The sequence below is a fragment of the Lepisosteus platostomus genome, chromosome 9 (assembly GCF_059453375.1).
Source record: "Lepisosteus platostomus isolate fLepPlt1 chromosome 9, fLepPlt1.hap1, whole genome shotgun sequence".
In the NCBI taxonomy this organism is placed as follows: domain Eukaryota; kingdom Metazoa; phylum Chordata; class Actinopteri; order Semionotiformes; family Lepisosteidae; genus Lepisosteus; species Lepisosteus platostomus.
In genome coordinates this window covers 41,566,863-41,583,171 of record NC_142619.1, presented here as the reverse complement: position 1 = coordinate 41,583,171, position 16,309 = coordinate 41,566,863, and the positions used below count along the sequence as shown (strand labels likewise).

The 16,309-nt window shown below is 34.2% G+C and overlaps 1 protein-coding gene across 6 annotated transcripts in view; it reads left to right on the top strand.

Moving 5' to 3' along the window:
- Positions 1-16,309, top strand: part of tbc1d22a (TBC1 domain family, member 22a) — a 217,078-nt gene that overhangs the window by 85,367 nt on the left and 115,402 nt on the right. For all 6 annotated transcript variants that reach the window (XM_088645042.1, XM_088645041.1, XM_088645038.1 and 3 more), the window contains one exon: positions 13,655-13,761. In XM_088645042.1, coding sequence (XP_088501168.1) covers positions 13,655-13,761 — 107 coding nt within the window. The remainder of the gene's footprint in view (positions 1-13,654; positions 13,762-16,309) is intronic.

Below are 16,309 nucleotides of genomic sequence, written 5' to 3'. Positions count from 1 at the left end.
ATATTAGTGTATGTGATGTGTATATACTGTATTTCTGAAATCTCACTACTTTCTTTTCACTCTATCCATAAAACTTCCTTGCTATGTATCTAAAATAGCGTGTTCTGTTGACCTATAAAAATATAACTGGCCTCCACTGATACAGCTATGCGATTTCTAGCTTCTATTTCTTAGGTGTTTTTTGCCTATCACCATACAGGAGAAACAGACTGTTCATACAGTACATAGGTTGCAGGCCTGGTGTGATGTCCTACATGTGTGAAATTTCCAATAGGTATCATACCAAATACTTCATAAGTACATTTTTCTAACCTTGTAAGTAATTTAAATGAAAAAGGACCTGGACAATTTTAGAATTAGAACTACGCCTGACAATGATGTAAGTTTAATACATGCTCAACACCTTCAAGTCACATGCAAATGACTGTGGGTTGATGTTGCAGATAGTCATAAAAATCTTTCCACATTTACTGTAGACAGAAGACTGGATACTACAAGATGTTGTTTATTTTGTGACTGACGCTTGTGCTTTATAACCATTTGAAGAAATCTTGTACATTTAATTTAAAGTGCAATATTAAGTATTTTTTGGAACTTTCCAGTGGATTTTGAAATGGTATTCTAAGTGCCTTTTCCAGTAGAATGCATAGCAGAATTTGTTTACTCATAAACAAAGCATTCCCAAGCAAACATTAGAAGACATATCGTCTTATATTTAAAATATTTACATTTTCTAAGCCTCAAGTGTTTACATTTATTTCTGAATTCAGTCCTTATAAGTAATTACAGAGATTCTGTTCTGGAAGACTGGTGGGTCTTATCAGTTTATACTTTCAATTGGCATGTATAAATATTGTTTAAGCTTCATGGATTTTGTTTCCTGAGATATGCTGCATTTGATGTTTTTTAACCCCTAAGTTAACTCAAAAACAAATATTTGGTTCAAATACAACTATGTGAATAATATAACATGTATACTGTATATCACTTCTTGGTTGTATTTTTTCTTAACCTTGAATCATAGTTTAAAATTGGAAAAGCTAAATACAGTATATGCATTTAATATATTTCACACAAGGTCAATAAGTTAAACTGATTTGCTAAAGCACTGTTTGTTGTAGCTAATTCAACTCTATACTCTGAAATGGGCTGTTTAATATCACCTAACACTGACAAGAGATAGACAGGTGAGGTGAATAATACAATTCCTGTGCAAAATAAAATAGCATTGCATTTCAAATATAAAACTTTCATAAAATACAGTATGTGTTTGACTTCTGAAGTTCGGTACACATTCCTACAATTTAAGACTACATGCTGCAAAATCAAGGTACTTATGCTTGTATCTATAAATACAACAGGATGTAAAAGTATGCATGATTTAAGTTATGTAAAATTCTTTGATTCCTAATGCTAATTGTTATATTAGTTTTTTTAAAATAAATTAATCTATATGTCTCTGTAATATATTGAAAGAAGAACTAGGATAATGTAAGAAAATTGATGTGGCTGTTGGCAGTTGCACTTTTTTCCCCTTTTCTTGAGTAATCATGGTTATTAAATATTTTGGACATTGGTTAATTACTGTGCTATAAAAAGCTGTAAATTGAATTTCAGCACAGATTTATATAGGAAACATTATACACTTTTCATATATACCATATTTGATCAAATACACTTTATAACAATTAAGCGAGGCATTTATTAATAAATGGGATTATTTTCTACTTTGCCAGTCTTATGTGTAAAATATGTTACTGGTTATTTGTATACATTATATCTAAAACAGAAGCATTTTGTGTCATAATTACTTGTAAGTAAGCCATTATCTCTAATGATATCCCAGTGACAGCAAATTACCACAAATTAATGCTTTAATGAACTGATGTTATCCTCATATTTCATGAGTTAGAAATTTAATCATTCCACACTTCTTTTAGTAGCATTCATATCAATATATAGTATTTTACTTCATATTTTTGTTTTTAATATTCTGTTTTAGAAATAATAATGTATGCTTTTCGTACAGTGATTGTAATGCAACAAGGCAATATATAACAATGCTTCAAAGAGCTTGTACAATACTAGAATTCAAGCTCAAATTCAATCCAAGCTCAAATAACAGTTGAATTTATTGATTCATTAACAGTTGCTGTATATTAATACACATACACTAATGCATTATGCATATAAATACAGTTTTGTGCTGAAAATTCATGATAAAGTTGGTGAGGGGAGTTGTGAACACACTTAATGTCAGCCACACATAGGTGCTTTTTTATTCAGTGATCAGATGGTACGCTGTTAGATATGATTAAAAATAAGGCCAAACACATGGTCTGGGTGTCCCTAAAGCTAAAGTTGTAGAAGGACATTTTTTACCAATAGGTGCAGTAAAAATACCTTAAAGTGCTAAGTAAAGTGCATTTGATGTGGAATATTAAAAATAATGAGTGTCAAATTTAACAAAATGGTGTGCAAGTAAGGACGATAATAAAATGTTTTCTCCACCTTTGTAAGGTGTATGCTGACTTAAATATATTGAATTGAATTACCCTGTAGGTAATAATGGTGTTGTCCTTGTATAAGCAGAAAATGTATATTGTTCTAAACATGAATGTATATCACATTATCTATATAATAACTTATATTAATTATACAATAAAGTATAAAAACTAGTTGACTGAGACACATACATTTCAGGTGAAGATGAAGACAAGTATGATTTGTCTGTCTGGAATTGGATAATGAGCTGTAATTTGTTCATTTGACTGGACTGATCATACTGTACATACCTTCATAAAAAACATTCCATTTTGCAGGCAAGATCAATGCTCAAATCGTTACATAAAGAGTTTTGTGATCTTGTTGGTTTGCAGACTTCATGTAGTTATTGCCTCAAAGAAATCTGCAACCAAATACTTTCATACTCAGAAATGCTCTTAAGAAGCATGTTCTAATACTTATATTAGAAATCACTGGTTTGAGCAAAAAGCTTGTTTTCAAATATATGCATGGAATTACACCGAATTAAAATGTGTAATTCAGATTAATCTCATAATATCTAATACAAATTAAATGATTTTAAAGCAAAAATAACAGTTTTGTCTTAGCTGTCCCAATGCTTCTGGAAGGCACTGTATAGTCCACTTAAGAAAGTAATTTTTAATGTTCTTCTCTTTAGGAGCAACCTTGCTGCCATTGATCAGTTCAGCTTAGTTGTGGTATTTGTAGTACTTTCACTTTTTTATTTTCTCATTATAATCTTAATTTTCTTTTAATCATAAATTCAGAAAATTAAAATAGATTTCATTTAAATTGTTAACTCAAAGCCAAGATTACTAGTATCTAAAAAAAAACATTTGCAGTCAGATATTAAAGTTGTGCAGTGATAATAAGGTTATTTTGATGCTCAGTAGTTCATCTTTGAAACACCACCAAATAGATGCTCTTAAAAAGGATAGGCAATGTGGCAATTGAATTTTAGCATGTTCGTGTTCCCTGCTGAATTTCTAACTACCCAGTAAGTCAAGGGCACTGCTAATTCTGTACCTCTCCTCACTGACATTATAGGCTAATATACCTGGCTGTAATGCTGGTAGGAATTCACTTTGAATTTCTCTGGTAGGTCATGTTGCAGCTCTGGGCTGTTCAAGTACGAACTACAAAAACCTGTCTGTTGTTTCTCAAGTAAAGGCTAAACTACCCTTTTCCATTTTATTTTTGTTTACTGAGAGCTTATGGCTGTTTGCCATTTTACAACTTGTTGAGTAAATTGAGTAAATGATAAAATAATGACAAACGATAATCTTTGGCCTCAGGAATCCGATGCACAAAGGGTACAATTATGGTTACAAAACAATGATTATAGAATGTGGGGACAATAACAGAAAAAACATAAAGACTTAATTGCATGGATCGTGGCCTTTTTGATGCTTTCTAACAGTTACACATCTTGTACAAATTTCATCCAAAAATGCATCACTACTTTTGACTGAAGGCAGTAATATTGCTCTGTCAGTGCGTGTCCATTACTGTATTCAATCTCATCAATCATATGCAGGTCCATAGTGTTTTGATGTGCATCTATCAGGTATGCACAATATGCAACATCTCACTCTCAAAGTAACATTTTTGAAGAGTGAGTTTGTAAACAATAGCAGTTGGACAGTGATGGAAGGTGAAAGGCATTAACTATAATAGCTGCTGTAATGCTGTCTTTGCAGCATTTGTAGTTAGCTTGTCATTGTGAAGTGCAGTGAGTGTGTCCTATTTGTTCCAGCAAACACACATTCTCTTAGTATTAAATTATAACTTGGGAAGCTTTGAAAAGCTATGCTTTTTGGTGAAATACTTTTAAAACTTATATGCAATTATCCTGCAGCTAGGATCACATCTTCACCCTTCTCTCAGTGACAGACTACTTTTCTTCTAAATTCTCTCTACTCATTATAGGTTTCATTTCACACCTCTTTTCACCTATCCTGACTTCACACTTCCCGATTGGCGACTCTTTCAGTCCCCTGCTCCCGTCTCTCGCTCCTCCTCTCTCCCAGCTTTTGTTCTCCCGCTACATTACCTTTGCCAACTTCCCTGTCTTTCTGACACCTGAGGAAGGCTCTATGGCCGAAACGTTGCGTTTTCTTTCTTCTCTTTTCAGCATGGAATAAACCTGTTATTTGTTCCTTATGTGCAATAGGCCACCTTTACACAATACCATGAATCATCTTTGGATATACATGTTATACTGTTTTCTTTCCCTCAAAATAGAGATGGAATTTTTTTACCCTGGCATCATTCTGCCTTAATCATTTATATTATGTTTTCCACTTTTTCTTTTGTGTCTTTCTCAGCTGGCATTTTGACTTCTCTAATCATGAAATTAAATGCTCCAAATTGTATTTTCTAAATAGCAAGAGTATTAATGTTTGGATCATGCCCATTTTCTTTATACATGATAGACATTTATTTTTTAACTGAACCACAGTCAGTCTGTAGTTTAACTGATCTTTTGCTTTCTCATTTTTAAAAGTTCCTTAGCTTCCTTTAACTGTATCTTACAGATCCTTTTTAGATGTATTTTCTTTGAGGATCTTCAATGAAACAAGCACACATGTCTTAACCTCATTAATATCTTGATCTTGGTGATTATGATCCATTGAAGGTTAGGATACATCTTCCTCAACACACAACAGCAATAAGCAAACTTTCAATGTAATTTTATGGATGTTATTTTATGAAAAGTTCCACAAAATACTCTGCACAAGCCCCTGAAGCGGATCCACGGATCCTTCCACTTCCGCATTCTTACAACAATTATTTCCAGATATTTGATCAATTTTAATGGAATTCCCCCATCTTCCAAGTTACAAAAGACCAACAGACTCCAAAATAGAAGAACACCCAAGGAATACCTTGAACTTTTTATGGGTATTTTCAGTAACTGGGAATTGTTGCACTGTGCATATCATTGCATGATATTGTCCACACTCGCACTACCAAGGTTGTAACTAAAACATGATTGTATAAAAAAAAAAAAGGTTTTAAACTGTTTTGATCTGAGACCCTCCTGGGGTCTGTGAGATGGCATCTCTGCTATGACAAGAGAGCACAAAGTCTTGTTCTCGCCCCTGTATTCTCAATATATGTTTTAGCTTTTTGTTAAGTTAAAAATTTCAATTCCAGTTCCTTATAATAGGTTTCTCCGTGTGGTTTTTACTTGGAATACCTGTAGAAAGCAGTGACCATTTTCAACTTGGTTTTCTTGTGACAGTGATGCAATCTACTGTTTTTCATTTTTTTCTTTTCAAACATTATTAGCTCCCTAATTGGACTGTATCAAAACCTAACAGAAAAGAGACATTCTCACAGATTTGTAGAAAGGTGTAAGTTTGATAGTTGGCAATCAGCAACTGTTGGTAACTGATGAAAATTATCACGTTATTAAACATCACTTTGATGAAACTGCTGTAAAAACAGATAATTTACATAGTGAAATATCCAAAACAGAAGATACCTAAACTTTACGTCTTTTTGCAGCTTTTTTCTATGTGGAGTATAAACCTACTCATATTACAAAACATGTAGCAGTAACTTTAACAGAAAACTGCAGACTTTGCCACACAAACGTTAACAGAAGTAGTGTAAATTGACCTCATAATTAAAAAGCATATATATTTATAAAATTGCCATAGGAAATTTACTAATTAGCAATTTTGTTAATGACAGTTTTAAATATCAGTGTGTACTTTTCATATCTGAAAAAAAAACACTTCACAGTTTTGTCTCAATATTGCAAATGTTTTATCAGCAACATTTTTGATATCAGTGTTAACTTGTGCTATGGATTTACATCCTACACAGTATTAAAGTTTGAATGCTTAGCAAATTACATTAAACTGTAATATCACATAAATCAGTATGGGTTTCTTGGGGAAATAAATTGATGCAAAATAAAAACAGTGTTTTAGGTAATTTCAAGGCTATTAAAATAATTTAGCTTCAGTGTTGTTTTTAATTTTTTAAAATCATTTCTTTTAACTTGTATTTTAAATTATTGTTGTTTCTGCTATGCTACCCTACAGTTGTGTTCCATCTTTGCATCAAAATGTAATTTTCTTCAGATAAAAGCCCTGTGTGTCCTTTTTAATAAAGATGAATGTTAGGTTACATCATTTCTAGATAGTCTAACAGTCATTCCTAGTATATGACTGTGATTTTCTGTGGTCTTCTGTCTGTCCTGAACCTATAATAAAGCTATCGAAGGCCTTGCCTTTTATGTTCAAGGAGTTTACAGGAGACTTCAGATCCATCTAACAAATCTATCATAAAATCAGACATAGTTTTGTGGTACATCATCTTATGAAAGTTTCTCTTTGTTAACTTTTTCGGCTTCTTGTAGATCAAATCAAGTGAAGCCTGAGGCAGGCTAGTGGAACTCAAATGAAGAATGTTTAATACAACAGTGATATGTTAAATTACAGCCTTATATACAATCATAATTTCCCTCAAGGCTATTTTTCATCATCCTTAGATTTTATTTTTATTATTAATATTCTCTGGTCCTGAAAAGGATGTTACCTTTTGCTACCTTTTTCATCATGACCAAATTGTGACTACATATGCATACCCATCAAATCAGTTCAGATGTTTGGTTTTACCCATCCTTTATAATAATCAACTAAAAAACGATCAAAACAAAATCCATTGATAATGAAGAAATGTTTATTTTAGTATAAAAATATGAAGTTATTATTTATTAAATGAATTTAATTCATTTCTGATCATATTGTAGTATATGTTTTTAATTAATAAGATATCTACTTAATACTTACAGATGTTTTTGGAGCTGCTGTAGGCATGGTGTTATGTGGCAAACATCTTTAAGTAAAGGAATGTGGTCCCTCTAGAGGTCTCTCTAGGCATACACTTGTCTCTAGGCATACTAAATGCCCATACTTTCCATTTTGGCCAACAATGATGTGGTTTACAGAGTGTTCTCTTAAATGTCCTCTTGGGTAAGACTTCACATTTCCCCATTCTACCATAAGATTTATCATTGGCACCCTCTGTCACACCTCTTATTGTGACCTTTATTCTTTGGTTGGTTGACCTTGTCTGCATGCTAGATGGATGCTTCACTGGTTTAAATTAATTTAAAAATGCTTAGTTGAGAGAAAAACCCTTTCCATCTTAATTTATTGAGCATCCTACAATTTTAGATATTGAACTTATCAAACTGAACCTTGTAGGAGCAATTACCAACTGTGGTTGTAATTTCAGTTTATTGCTGCCAGTGTCTGGAATAATCAGCAGAGTGGACTGAAACTATCCACCTGCATATCTGAGGATGTATTCAGTTGTATGCTAAAGTGTGTTCTGTATAGTATCACCCTTGTTCATTGTTCTCTTGTTCAGTGTTTTGTCTTTTCTGCATCACTGGTATAAGCCTCTTGGCAAGCTCATGATTGCATTTGTTGTGGGATCATGATTTCAATTGTTATTGTTGTTATCAGTATTAATAGTTTAGTAGTATTGTATTTTTCAGTCATGTGATAGTGTTTTGTGATTCATGGAACCCAACTTGTAACATACTTGTTTGTTACCATTATCCTTCTCATTGCTACCATCACCTTAACTTTCTTTAATTCATTTCAACATTCACTATACCTTAAAAGTAATAATTGCTTAAAATAAGTGAATTGATTATTGGAGTTTCATTAATGTAATGAATTCAGATTATACAGTGTCTAAAACTGTTTACTTAATACTCTTTACTAAGCACAGTTTTAGTCACTGAGTATTTTCTTCGTAAGACTTCAAATAGAATTTTGTTGAATTAACAGTGCTTTTAAAATAATAACATAGGCTTTTGAACAGTTTACTTTGTTACTTGTTTCGTGCAACACAATGTAAAACGTTTATAGCTTGTAAAGTAAATTTACTTTTTCTCCATACAGCAAAGTACTACTGGTAGGCAAATAAATGTAAATGAAAGTTTTAGAGTTAGTTACTCTTAATTTAGTTTGATATTCAATTTCAACACCACCTCTGAATGTGTTGAAAAGTATGTGAAGTGTTCTTTTTAACACCTAGACTACAGTTTACACTATCAGCAGGCACCTGATTTTTTTCCTATCCTGCTGGGATTACATTAATGTTTTAAAAACTAGAATCATCTTATTTTATAAAGAAATATTTCTTTGTTTTTTCTTAAATGCGATTTTGCCATTTTAATTATCTTCTTACTTGTTTTTGGATGGTTTTCAGATATTTTGAAACATTAATTAAATTCAACTTTATTTGTCATTATACTTACACAGGTGCATAGTATAGTGAAAAGTGTTTCTCATTAGTCACTGAGGTGCAGTATATAAATAGAACAAAAGATAAGACAATAAACAGTAACACTATCACATAAGTGTAATAACATAACGTAATCAAAACTGTGCAAATACGCAAACAGAGAAAATAATACAACAGGACAAAAACAGTGCAAAGTAATTTAGGGAATATTGCAAAAATAGTACCGTTTTTAATAAATATTACAACTAATACAGCTTTAAGTAAAAGTTTGGCTTACATTCAGTTGTTGTGTATGTAGTGGTGTTGGAGTACAGTCAATGTAGGTACAAGAAGAAGTTAGGAGAGATTATAGTATGATGGGAGCGAGTGGGGGCGTCACCAGCTTGACGGCTCTGGGGAAGAAGCTGTTTTGGAGTCTAGTTGTGTGCGACAGGAGTGTCCGGAACCTTCTGCCAGATGGTAGGGGGACAAACAAGTTATGAGTGGTGTCAGACATAATTTTGGTGGCTTTTTTCAGACTTCTGGTGTTGTAGATTTCTTGGATGGATGGTAAGGCACTGCCGATGATGTGTTGGGCAGTTTTGACCACCCGCTGCAGTGCCTTACAGTCAGATGCGGTGCAGTTGTTGTACCAGACTGTGATGCAGCTGGTCAGTATGCTCTCCACCGTACATCTGTAGAAGTTGGTGAGGATCTGTGGATGCAGGCGTATTTTCTTCAGCCTTCTCAGGAAGTACAGCTGCTGTTGTGCCTTCTTGATGAGACTGGAGGTGTTGAGTGTCCATGTAAGGTCCTTAGAGATGTGAACACCTAGGAATTTAAAGTTATTCACTATCTCCACTGCAGACCCTTCAATGTATATGGCGGAGTGGACTTTTCCTTGTCTCCTGAAGTCAACTTATTATTGCAGATCACTGCTGTGTGTGATGTTTCCTTTGAACCAGATATTTTCAAACATGTGACCCAGTATAGTAACAGTGTGCTTTAGAAGGAGACATTCTTTAGGTAAGACATTAAATTGGAACAAAAAAATAATTACTGTTTGGTCAATAGAGGTCTTATTGCACTTTTTAAGGGAGGAGTGTTACCGTAGTGCCCTGGTTGAAATCCAGTTTGGATTTGTATAATCTAGCCTTTCCAAAGGCCCTAGTTAATGCATCCATTGAAGCAATGACTCGCTTCGCTATCTGATTTGTTTTTCATTGGGGTTACTGATGCATAATTGCTGCCAAACATCTCCTAGCTCTTTGGTCTTGGGAGACATTAATTCCCTCCTAGTTGTAAAGTCCTATAGGATCCTTTGATTGTGAAAGGCACTATATAAGATGGACATATAATGATAGATCTCACAGTCATCTAGACTTATTGACTAATGTAGAGAAAGATACTGTAGGTTCACTGTTTTTTTAAATAAAATTCAGTAACTATAATAAATCAGTTTCTGCACACTTTTGAATTTGGATTTGCTGCTTGTCTTCATCCTCAGTACCCACACAAGGAGTGCACAAGTGCAAACAGTCTCCCCCAGTCTGCCAAACTATGGAGCATTTCATTTGCTGACACATTACAGGCTCCACTGTTACTAACAGGAGAGGCAAGTCGGTTGCCGATTTCACTGCAAGCACCTGGGATCACAACCACACCCCAGCAACTCTGAGCCAATTGTTTGCTTATACTTTTGAATTTAAATGTAAAAACTCTAAAGTATAGCCTGTTATTAATCAACTTTAAGCATTTTACCTCTCATTGTTTTTAATAATCTAAATCTACCATCGAATTTAAATCTACTTATTTAATTCCCAAATCCTTCTGTTATTGAATCAAATAATTTGCAGCAATTCTTCACTTTTCAACAATGACATTTTAAGGTCTAAAGACTGAGTAGCACGAACAGATCCTGAATTGGCGGTCTGACTGAAAATTATTTGGTACAAAAAATTCTTAATGGAGTCATCATTTATGTAAATCATTAGCCAGTTTACTGCAATATACTGTATGTTAATGAAAGTGTAGCTTTTATTTAATATATATGAAAAGAAAGCTCATTCAGATTTTTCTATCGTATTGCTACAGAACTGGAAATATTGAAATGCTTGAATAAAAACATGCGCTTTAGAAAATGATATAAATCATTATGGATGCATTTGTTACAATACATTTATATTGATATTGTGATACTTTTACATCTTTTTCCTAAAGCTGAAAATTAAATTGTGCAAAAAATAAAAGAAATATGGAACAAGTTGTACCTAACAGAAACATGATTTAGCTTTTGTTGTAGCCAAGGGAAGCAACAGTAAGATTAAATCTATAGTAGAAAAAAAGGAAAATAACATGCTTTCTTTCCTGTCAAGTCTTGTCTCAAATATTTAGTCTTTTTTCTTGTATGAAATATTTAGTTTTTTAATATTTTTAGGCTCTTTATGTTTATTTATTATTTTTTCATAGACCTTAGACCTGATCTACATGCCTATGATATTTGTAGGCATTGCTACCTAGAACTGCTAATTACTTACTGTATTCATTTTGCTCCTGTCTGTGGTAAAAGCATATAGTTAGAGCTCCCCTAAAGGAACAGCTGGTTTTACCCAGAGAATTTTTGAGGTAATACCCTAGGATGGTAAAAACAGCAGCTAATAACGCTGGATGTATCAGGGGTGTCTTCAATCAGCATGTCACCTTCTCTGTTTCACAGCAGTTTTTCCACAGGCAACAGTTTTGTTTCCTTTATGTATCTGCACATAGTTTGATGACATTCTCCATGGGGGAAACTTGGGGAAATGAGGCACAGTGCTGTGAGACATTATAATTGGGAATTAAGCAATATTTTTTTTGCAGATATTAACACAGACACACTGTGCCTGCTGTGACCATCAGCCTTGTATTTTGTTTTCTTCATGACAAAGTATATTTCCAGTCAAAGTATATCATTTTAACAAGAATGCCATATGTTTTCATATGGTCGGTGCTGTGTATTGCATGGTATTGCATGGTCGAATAAAAAGCAGGCCTTGTGCTATGTCTGTTTTTTTCTTTTTGTACATTATGACCACGTTTTGTGGGTTTTCCTCAAGGACGCTAAGACCTAAGACCTGACAGTGTCCTGAATGAGGAAAACACACAGTGCATATCACCTCAGAGATACTGTAACTAGATTGGTCAAATTAGTTTTTTCTCATTTAAGCTTGCCTTTGGTTATTCAGGTCTTGGGGCAAAGCAGCTACAAGGAATCAAGATTCAGTGGGATCTGAATAGCAGGGTGAATACATTCTGGTTACTGTCTTACAAAGACAGGCTGTAACTTAAAAGGATCCAATCCATCACAGTATCTCTTGTGATATATTCAGGTTAATGTTTTTTATCCTATGACACATAAAAAATAAAATTGCATGCTACATAGATTAGAAATCCAAGAATTTTGACAACAGGTGTGTTTCAAAATGTTTTTTTGGGGAACATTATATTTGTTGTCTACTGAGTGAATCACAATTTTCTCCTGGGCATTTTTCTATCTTTAACAATTTTGCATCTTACCTTGAAAAGAGCTTTACCTCAGCTCAATGGTGATATCCATTCATCAGAAAAAAAGGAACAGATCAGTGATAATTAGCAACCCAAGCATCTCATCTTCATAACTGCTGAGCTGGGCTTTACATTTCAGCTCCCTAAATACCTTTTACAGTATTATTGAGAGCTTCAGCAATAAATCTTTGTGTGCAAGGTTTCAGCTTTTGTTACCAAGGAGACCAACTATCAAAAAAATACAGGCTTACCATAATCAGTGTAATGTATAGTAAATCTTACTAGATATCTCAGCCTTTTTTGTCAGAGTAAACCCTAAAATATATAATGAGCAAAGAGCCTTTGTTTAGAAAGACTCTCCTGTTTTACATTTCACTGCTATTTCAAATTGTTTTGCTTCTTCTTCGTATCATCCACTGTTCCTCACAATAGGTGCTACAGTGGCAAAAAAAACTGGTCCCCAGCAAAAAACTAATTTGCAAAGTCTGTTCAAAAACAAAAGGCAGCAGTTTTGTAAAAATATAGTTTCAAAGCACTGTTAAAAATTTGATGCTGACACTTGCTAAGAATAAACTCAGTGCTGAAATGTTTTCAGGTGCATTGTTTATCACACAAACAAAATTTCCTTTTTTTATTTTTTTATATAATTTCAATGTGTAACTTAACATTGTAATGTTTTTGGAAGAGCCAATCTGTTGTATTACATGCACAGTCATTCCATTTCTGGGCTTAATATAAATCCCAAAACCAAGCATTTAAACAGGAATAGATATAAAGAAATAGGAAATAAGCTGAGACTCCGTACTTGAAGGTAAATTTTATGACCATGGTAAGGTAGCACCTAGTTTTAAATATACATTGAGCAAGGACTAGAAATATCCTTTTCTGTGTACTGCTTTGACATCTTTGGAGATGTCACTGAAAATGAGAATTTGTTTTCAACTGACTTATCTTGTTTTATGTTGGGAGCATTTTGTAGTTAAAATATATAAACTCGTTGTTGACATTAAAAAAAATAAATTTTGTAGGCAGTGTGTTTTAAGATTGAGAGCAGGATAAAAAGCAATATAAACCTTATTTATCATTTTGTTTTATCACACATGGGCTTTTTCATGTTTTGTGGCTGTGTGAAGTTGAAGTGCCAGGCTTTCACATAAGAAATCTGTATCATTCTGTTTCATCACAATAAAACAGTGTTTTGAAGTCCTTCTTAAGAAGACAGACATTTAACTGCTTTATTTCTGTTTAACCAGTTATTCTTTTGGCCATATTCAATTTATTTATTATAGTTCATTGATTTGTCTCCCTTTCTGTTTCTTCATAACAGAGGAAGAGGTGGAAAATTTTGATGTTTCCAGTCTGCCTGAAGAAGCTCTGCGTAACATTGAAGCTGACAGTTTCTGGTGCATGAGCAAGTTGCTTGATGGCATTCAGGTAAATTGATTCCTCCTGTCTTCAACCATTGGGGATAACTGATTAATTTCATGGCTTTGAACTACCTCAGGGATATCAAGAAAAGAATGCATGTGCAGAAATAGAGAGTTATGTGGTCCCTTAGCAGAAATCTGTCATCAGTTGGTATCCTGGAATAAAAGGTATGATAAATATGCTCACTTTCTTCAAAATGAAACATGGGTTCTTTACCCATGAGGCACAGTCATGAGCATTCACTCTGGGTTGGTACAAGCTGTACACAGTTTTTCCTCTTTACCTTTAATTGATTGAAGGCTAGAAAAGCAAAAGTGGTGTTTTTTTGGTATCTGTGATGTATAATGCCCTGGAGACCTAAATAGATAATAATCCAAGATAGGTGGTTAGCTGTGGTAAAGCGATACACTATTATATTTAAAATGTTTAGATGTAGGAGCCCTGTGAATTCCCTCACGGGCTCAATAGTTTCGCCTCTGAAAAAGGCACAGTTAGAAATATCACGAGATGTCACTGCAGAACCAAACACTGAAGCTACACTGAGTAAATCTAAGGAATGTTTGGCATCATAAAGAATCATCATGCTGCATTGGGCACCAAGATAAGATAACATAAGATAAGATCACTTTATTAGCCGTATACAATTTATTGCATTAGGAATTTATTTTAGCATAACCCAGCTTTCTCTCCATGAGAGACACAGACACACAGAAGGGGAAAAAGAATCTTGGGGTCAGAGCGCAGGGTCAGCCATTTATACGGCGCTCCTGGAGCAGTTGGGGTTAAGGGCCTTACTCAGGGGCCCAATGGAGTAGGGTTCCTCTGACGGCTGCGGGATTTGACCCGGCGACAGCCACAGACACAGATCCTTAGCTACAGTGCCACCGCACCGCCCACATATCATACATACCAACATTTCTTATGTGGCAGCAATGGTGATAACTTTACTATCTGGTAAATTTCTGTTTATATTCTTGTCTTCACTTCTAAAAAACAGAAAGTAGATTAAATATATACTGCCATTCATGGAACATTTATTGGTACTTTGTGGCTAGTTGATGTGGGTGTTTGTGTGTATTTAAAGGTTAGCTTAACAGATGGTAAAAAGTTGTACTTTTTTTCAGGAACCTCAAAGGGCATGTTAATCAACAAGCTATAATAGCAGACAACATTCAGTACCTTTATCAGTGTTTAAGTGCATAACCAGAGTAAGCTGAGTGTACCTGACCTCTCCTGACTGCACTTTTGAATCCTGCCAGTTGGCGTTCATCAGTAATAATCTGAGTAGTTGTTCACTCCTGACTGGAATGTTGAATCTTACCTGGCAGCATAGAAAATGATTATTACTCAAGCTGAGATCCAATTGTCATACATTTCCATGGTTGCAGAGCTTAACACCTTTTCTGGAATTTAAGCAATATAATAAGAGTGTTTTAATCCTACTTATTTATAAATGCAGTTTTTTTTATTTTGTGGTAGGGTTATCTAAACATTGGAATTTGGTACTAGTTAAATGGCATTCTGTTCTTTGTAGTAATACCTGGTTGAAAAAGAAGTCTGGTGCAAAACAAAAATAATAAATGGACTGTATAAACATGAGCAGAATATATCATTGTGTAATAATAGCATGCCCCAAAACATCTCCATAATGCCAGGTGGGAGCTGCTGGCCAGAATCAAATTTAGGACCCTTGAGCAATGAGGCAGCAGTGTTAATCATGACATGCCATCCCTGTTTTGGTGTGTTCTTTCAATAATCATTATTTATTCATGTATTTTATTTCTTCATCTTATTTTCCCATTGTAATACACATTTATCTACATTCTAACCCACTAGTTATGGAAGTGTATTGCATTTAACAATCAAGATCAGAATAACAAGATTATATTTATGAATGCAGAGTGTTGCCACCTTGTGATACAGAGTTTCCTCATTAATCTTTTAGTGTGTCCGTTGGTACTGCATCAGTGACACCAGTACAGATCCTAATTAATCTGTGTTGATCTGTGGATCTTAGTACTGAAGATGGTCAGTAGTCAGTGCTGGAATGCAATCGCTAAGGAAATCCCTGTTGCTGCTGCAAATGGTGGACCAGTAGGTGGCACTCTTTTGTCAGGACCAGAATTTCCAGATATATTCCCAGTATGGTAACTTATGAAACTGTGCTGCCAGAGAGGTTCTCCTTTGAATGAGACATGATTGCCTTGACTACTAGTGTGTTGCTCTCCCAGAGTTCCTCTTTAATTCAATTCCTTGTTATTATTATTACATGTAACCACTTCACTGAGTAGACCTGTTTTTTTTTATTGGAATTATGGTATTACAGCATACAGAGACTATACAATTACCTAATGTGACGTAACCTGCAGTTTGGTACAGTTTATGCTTGATCTTCATGCTGGAAGATCAACATTACTCTAACAATGGAATTGTTTGAGTTTAAAGGTATCCCCCTTGGAATATCAATACATTGCACAGTGTTGAATCTGGGACCATTTATTTTTGTGTCCTCAGTCCGTTTAGGACCCCATTAAGCTTACTGCAAAATGTTGGG